At 35.1% G+C, this 6,111-nt stretch overlaps 1 protein-coding gene across 3 annotated transcripts; it reads right to left on the bottom strand.

The window, feature by feature from the left end:
* Positions 1-3,136: 3,136 nt before the first annotated feature.
* On the bottom strand, positions 3,137-6,089 carry LOC149165836 (anamorsin homolog 1-like). Of its 3 annotated transcripts, XM_089432401.1 has the most exons (6): positions 5,699-6,089; positions 5,515-5,600; positions 4,468-4,663; positions 4,165-4,301; positions 3,670-3,752; positions 3,137-3,555 (listed from the first exon to the last, which is right to left on the bottom strand). In XM_089432401.1, the coding sequence occupies exons 2-6, from the start codon at positions 5,572-5,574 to the stop codon at positions 3,531-3,533; spliced, it is 501 nt and encodes a 166-aa protein (XP_089288527.1). In that variant the 5' UTR covers positions 5,575-5,600; positions 5,699-6,089; the 3' UTR covers positions 3,137-3,530. The 3 variants fall into 3 exon arrangements, with proteins under 3 accessions (XP_089288527.1, XP_089288526.1, XP_089288524.1); XM_089432400.1 differs by lacking the exons at positions 3,137-3,555; positions 3,670-3,752 and having other exon boundaries at positions 3,760-4,301; positions 5,699-5,768; positions 5,905-6,089; XM_089432398.1 differs by lacking the exons at positions 3,137-3,555; positions 3,670-3,752 and having other exon boundaries at positions 3,760-4,301.
* Between the last annotated feature and the right edge of the window lie 22 nt (positions 6,090-6,111).

The following is a 6,111-nucleotide window of genomic DNA, read 5'->3' as shown; positions in this document are numbered from 1 at the left end:
TCTTAAAGAAGTGCATAAGCATGCTTATATCAATAAATCTAAAGTTTAGGGGGCATTCTCTAAATCCAAAGTTTAAGGTGCATTCACTACAATTAGTATGGACGCTATCTCAACCCATCTAAATATGGATATGTGAAGTTTTAAAATGCATATGACAAGTTTACACAAATAAACAACATATCAAATTTGGAACTTGATATATGCAACCAACCATATTATTATATAATAACCATTTTGAAAACTTATAGTTATATGTTTTCCTCCTTAACCAATTATCCCATAACGTTTTTAGTTGAGACAAAAATTTGCCTATTGGGATTGTACAAAATTTGAACCCTTAAGTAATCTAGTTATAAACATACAAATTCTAACCATAAATAATTATGGCTGTTATATGACACTGAATTACACAACAAATTGACATGAATCATCTCGATAAAAGATCAATTGCATTCCGGTTTCTAAAAATAGATATATTTTACCAAAAAAAATTGCAGTGTTCCAAAAAAAGTATAGTAAAAAAGTATGGTAAAATCTTAGACCACATATTGTGTTGAAAAAAAAATGACTTAAAAGATGAAAAATTCAAAGAGAAAACATTAGAAAGGGATAATTGTGCACAAAAAAAAATCAAAGATTGAGTTTGGAAACATAGGATTATGACTAGCAATTGTCCCAAAAGGTACAAAGAGAGGCCGATAGGATTATTAAATCGGAATTGTTGAATTTTCTAGAAGAGATGTTGGTTCAAGCACGAATGAGCAATTTGAGTTGGCTAAAGGCTTTCTAATTGTTTTTTATTATGTTAAAATTATATTGATAATTCATTGGTTTTACTTTACTTTCAAAAGCTTGAAGGAATTTGAAAAGCAAGTATAGGATTGCTTTGTGGGATTTGATCCCAAAATCATTGCTTTGTAAATACATACTCAATGAAATGTTAATTGGTTGAAACCTGCAAATGTTTGATATAAGAAAATAAGCCAAAAAGGTTGAAAGGGGCCTGGATCATTGTGCAATTACTTTTCTTTAGATGTTTTATTTATATCTATATTACAAAGAACACATTGAATGTCTTATTTCATTTTAGAGTAAATTAATTACCCAAAATCAAAAAATCTCTATAGATGGCCAAGCATATACGAAGCTTGCTAGTGACCAAGGCAATAACCACCATGACTATCCCCTACCAATATATTTCATTGAAAACCATAATTGCCTTTAGAAAGTCAAAACATAATATTACAAAACATATTGATATATTGCTATGAAAAAGTTGATTCCATTAGAAACCATGATATTATCGGATGCCTCAGATCCATCAAGACTGAGGCTGAATTTGTTGATCGTAAGGGCTGTATTCCACAGCCTCCAACCCACAACGTTGACAGCTGAGTCAACAGTCCCAACGAATTGGGCCAAGATTTCAATTCTGCACAATCACAAACCCACAACTTCTTCAAGCTGCTCAAGTGACCTAGAGAACAGGGCAGCATTTCCAACAAAGCATTTCCCAAAGAAAATTGTTCCAAACTGCTTAGGTTTCCAATATCCTAACAATTCTTTTTATGTAATTCTGAATTTTCTAATTTTTTTAATATAATTATCTGATCATTAACTTGCAATTTCTAAATCTGTTCACATAATTTTCAATTACTAAAATGATTAATTTGTCAATCAAGTGAATTACAAAAATCTACTTTTTAATCTAAAAGGATTTCTTTCCTTTTATTGATATTGAAAAGTTTTAAAACAAAATTAATGCATTGCTTATTATGCCCTTTGGTTATTAACTTATTCTTATAAAACCAAAATGATCATTGATAACCCTACTCCTACTAATAAATTTGAGAAGTACTAATAAATTTGAGAAGATTGGTTATGTTTTGTATGACCAAAATGATAACCCTACTAATAAATTTGAGAAGATAGGTTATGCTTTGTAAGATAGGTTATGCTTTGTAAGACCAAAATGATAACTCATCATTCCACTAATAAATTTGAGAAGGATGAGCAGCAGAACATTGAAACGAGTCATCCGTAAGTTGTAACAAAAGGATTTAGGATTTCCAACCTGCCTAAAACGCTGGGAAGCCTAAACAAAGTTCAACCCGGTTAAGAGGCTGGAAGCCTAGACAAGTTTAGTCAAACCCGTAAGGGTAAAATGACCCTATACATTGAACAAGGGTGTTAACACCCATGCTGGGGAAGAGGCAAATTGAAGCAGTCTCCAGGTCCTCCCTCATGACACATGATGTAATCTACTTATTTTGCAAAGTAATATAAGATGTATTCTCTTTCTAGAAATGGAAAATAAACAGATCAAAAGAACAAATCCGGTTGAGAAGATTGGTTATGCTTTGTATGACCAAAATGATAACCCTACTTATAAATTTGAGAAGATAGGTTATGCTTTGTAAGACCAAAATGATAACTCCACTAATAAATTTGAGAAGGACGAGCAGCAGAACATTTAAACGAGTCATCCGTAAGTTGTAACAAAAGGATTTAGGATTTCCAACCTGCCTAAAACGTTGGGAAGCCTAAACAAAGTTCAAAGCCTAAACAAAGTTCAACCCGGTTAAGAGGCTGGAAGCCTAGACAAGTTTAGTCAAACCCATAAGGGTAAAATGACCCTATACACCGAACAAGGGTGTTAACACCCATGCTGGGGAAGAGGCAAAATGAAGCAGTCTCCAGGTCCTCCCTCATGACACATGATGTAATCTACTTATTTTGCAAAGTAATATAAGATGTATTCTCTTGCTACAAATGGAAAATAAACCGATCAAAAGAACAAATCCGGTCTAACTTCATTTGTAAAAGCTACAGTCCTTAAAGGTGTCTCTGCAAGAAAGATATCATGGGATACAATTCACATTTAGGGTAGGGAGAGTCAATTTGTGATTCTATTCAACTTCAACCAAATGGAAGGCAAAAGAAAACCGATCTGGAAACCAATTTATCATCCTTTTGAGAGCTTTCCCCAAATGAATGGTCATGAAAGATTTTCCCAAATGAATGGTTGGGAATGTCTTTAATTAGGTCGATTACTTCTTAACAAATCGTGCGTATAGTTAATACAATAGCCCTTACTGACTGTTGTAATTGAAAAAGCAGCATAAGAAAAGAGCTGGCCAAGCAAATCAAACTTATCCTAAATTTGATAAACAAATATTAAGTACTTTACTCATTTCCTTCAAGGAAGCAATGTTGGGATGCTATAAACATTCCTTCCCTGGCCAGATTCATCATTTCATATGTCATATATAACAGATACAAAAGTAGATAGGTAACACTAACAGTCCTAATAACGCCAGCAATAGTTGTGATTGTCATACACTATATTATAATTTATACCTAGAAATAAGGCTGCACCATTGCTTAATTTAAGCACTCAATGGTTGAACGGAAATTACATTAGAAATGCTTAAAGGTAAGCAACCCATCACTTGGATGGCACGGAATGATTGAGGGTTTATGACTAATTGTTAACTCTTCAAAGCACTACTTTGCTCACATATCAACAGTCAAGAGTGTGCCAGGAAGAGATACCTGCAATTTTTGTAAAAGCATTTTAGTCCAATGGAGGAATTGATATGTCAGAACAAACTTGTTAAAAATAGAAGGCGCAATAGATGGAAAACAATATGTATGTGGTATATATACCTTTTAAGTTTTCCCCAAGTTTGAAAGGAGATAAGTCCTTTGTAGGGACAACTACTGCACCTGAATGCATCACCGAGTCCACACTAACAAAATCAAGACATCCATTATATCAGAAAAATGAGCAAATATTATATTACATTTTGATTCCTACAGTATGTGACCTTGTTCACAGTTTGGAATATAAAATAGGGTAACTGTAATATAGTATACGCTGCAGATCCCAGCAGCCAAGATTCTCCTTCAAAAATGGAGATGGAAACTCAAGTTTTCATTAAAAAACACAGCTGTGTATATTAAGAGAGACATAAAGGAAGTTTGACAGATATCAACGCAGCATTCTGTTCTTTTATACAGAACAATTATACTCGTAAACAGTAACTAAAAGGTTAAATAAATTGGCAACCTTTCTCCACAAAATAGGGATGGCAATTTGCAAATACTTCTTCCCGAGAAAGAAATGAAATAAGAGCAAAAGATTAAAAAGAACCAGCATACATTTCCACACGCAGATTGTGGGTTATTCAACTGTTCTGCAGTCAGGCCCAACTTCGTCTGTTTCTCTTCCAACTCAGCTCGGCCACAGGTACAATTTTTGCAGGCTTTTCTTTTCGTACTAACTTCATAGTCATTGGCTGCACAACAAAACAAATTACAAAATATGGATTGAAAGAATAGATGGGAAAAGTGACCAAGCTGATCAAGTTTGTAACGTTATTAAAGAGGATTCTATCATATATATTCCTTTCCAATGGATAAACTGCAAACCAACATTAACAGCCACCAGCCCCTGTTACTAACCAGAGGGCAATGAAGATCTTTTCGAATCCTCTTCAGAAAGAAGGCTTTCTTCATCTATCAGATCCTCCAAATCATCATTCATGTCTAGCTTTACGCCCAACGGGTCAGATTTAGGCAAACGCTCTTGTTTCTGCACAGCTTTATTTTTTAGGGAAAACGATGATCCAGTTTCCCAAGTGGGCTTTTGTGCTCTCAACTGCAATGAGGAATGCATGAAAGGGAACAACTGTCAAAGATATGGCTATAACTATCACAAATTCCAAATGCACACAAAATCATGCAAGGATATTCTGGATATAACTGTTCCAATGTTTGTCTTAATAACAGGAAAAACTAAAACTCATAAATGAGATAGACTACCCAGCAGACCGATTTTACTCTACAGAAGAAGTATTTATCAGAAATTGTTAAACTAAAGGAAAAAGTAAACCACCCCTTGGGGATTATCAACTAAAGAACCTTCTAAGCAGTTATATTTTTAGCATGTTTTACAAAGAGGCACACATATTGTACTGTAATCACAATACTGGAAATATTAAATAACAATTATCTATCTTAAGATAAACAGAATATAAGCAATATAGTTTTCGCCTTGAGTCGGAACTACAATAAACAGTGAACTTACTACCATATAAACAAGAGGAATGGCATGCCCAACATGCAAGATTTAATTGCAGGACTGTTTCAAACCAAGTGTTTAGCCATAAAATACCAAAATGCATATATGTATCCTACAAGTAACCTGTGCAACCAACAGTACAGGAAAAGGATAACGTCAAACCTATTTACTTACATTCTCGGCAATAGAAAACTCAGTGGAGAATATAACCACTGTAAATTATGAAGAGAAATTTTAACACTGTAATTTGGATCTTAACAAAAACGAAAACAAAACAACTGACTTTGGTTCCGGCTAGAGCTAAAATGCTCAACATCCATAATAATTTTAAAACCCTCAAGTCGACAGAGAAAAGACGCTCTTCTCGAAAAACCATAACAGAATTTAATAATAAGTAAGCTTAGAGGAAACATAGCCACAAAAATGACCTGGTTCACTTCCGGGGTAAGGAGAAATTGTTGCCGCCACGGTTGCACTGTGGAAGCCATCGACAGTACAGACCTGTAGCTTTCCCCTGCAAAGAAGGGGAAAAGTAAGTTGTATACGATGATGAGCATGCAAAACAAAAGACCTATGATAACAGAAACATCATATATTCAACAAGGGCCTTACCTGCGAGGGTTACTGTATAGTGGGCGATAATGAACTTTCCAGGAAGACCTTACGGTTCTGTTGACTGAACCTAAGATCCAAGTGAAATTGGGAAAGATTTATCCAAGACAGATAAACAAAATTCCTGGTGAAAACCTCAGAGAGAGGATTTGTAACACTGAAGGAGGGTTTGCAACGGCTTCTAAGTCCGAGGGGGAAAAAGATACCTGTGGTGTGCTAGTGTAGGTTTCACCTCGAGCACCAGAAGAGCGAGGTTGCAGAACGCCAACGGCCAAGGAAACGAGTTGAGGCATGTCCACAATCTTCTGCTGGATATAAGCATTGTCCAAGATCAACAGAAAGCCGCCCCTGAGCACCTCAAGATTTGGTTGCAACTGCTGCATAAATCCCTTACAGAGGCCAATACCATACTC

The sequence above is a fragment of the Pinus tabuliformis genome, chromosome 5_1, assembly GCF_031772625.1.
Source record: "Pinus tabuliformis cultivar Carrire ecotype Pingquan chromosome 5_1, CPIR1, whole genome shotgun sequence".
Classification (NCBI taxonomy): domain Eukaryota; kingdom Viridiplantae; phylum Streptophyta; class Pinopsida; order Pinales; family Pinaceae; genus Pinus; species Pinus tabuliformis.
The sequence above is the reverse complement of the archived record's forward strand: the minus strand, read 5'-3'. Positions and strand labels throughout refer to the sequence as shown.

Coding starts and splice junctions, on each gene's coding strand:
- LOC149165836 (XM_089432398.1), bottom strand. CDS start 5,574: ATGGCTTCCACAGTGCAACCGTGGCGGCAACAATTTCTCCTTACCCCG. Junction 4,664..5,514: donor TTACCCCGGAAGTGAACCAG/GTCATTTTTGTG, acceptor TCCTCATTGCAG/TTGAGAGCACAAAAGCCCAC. Junction 4,302..4,467: donor AAGATCTTCATTGCCCTCTG/GTTAGTAACAGG, acceptor TTTGTTGTGCAG/CCAATGACTATGAAGTTAGT.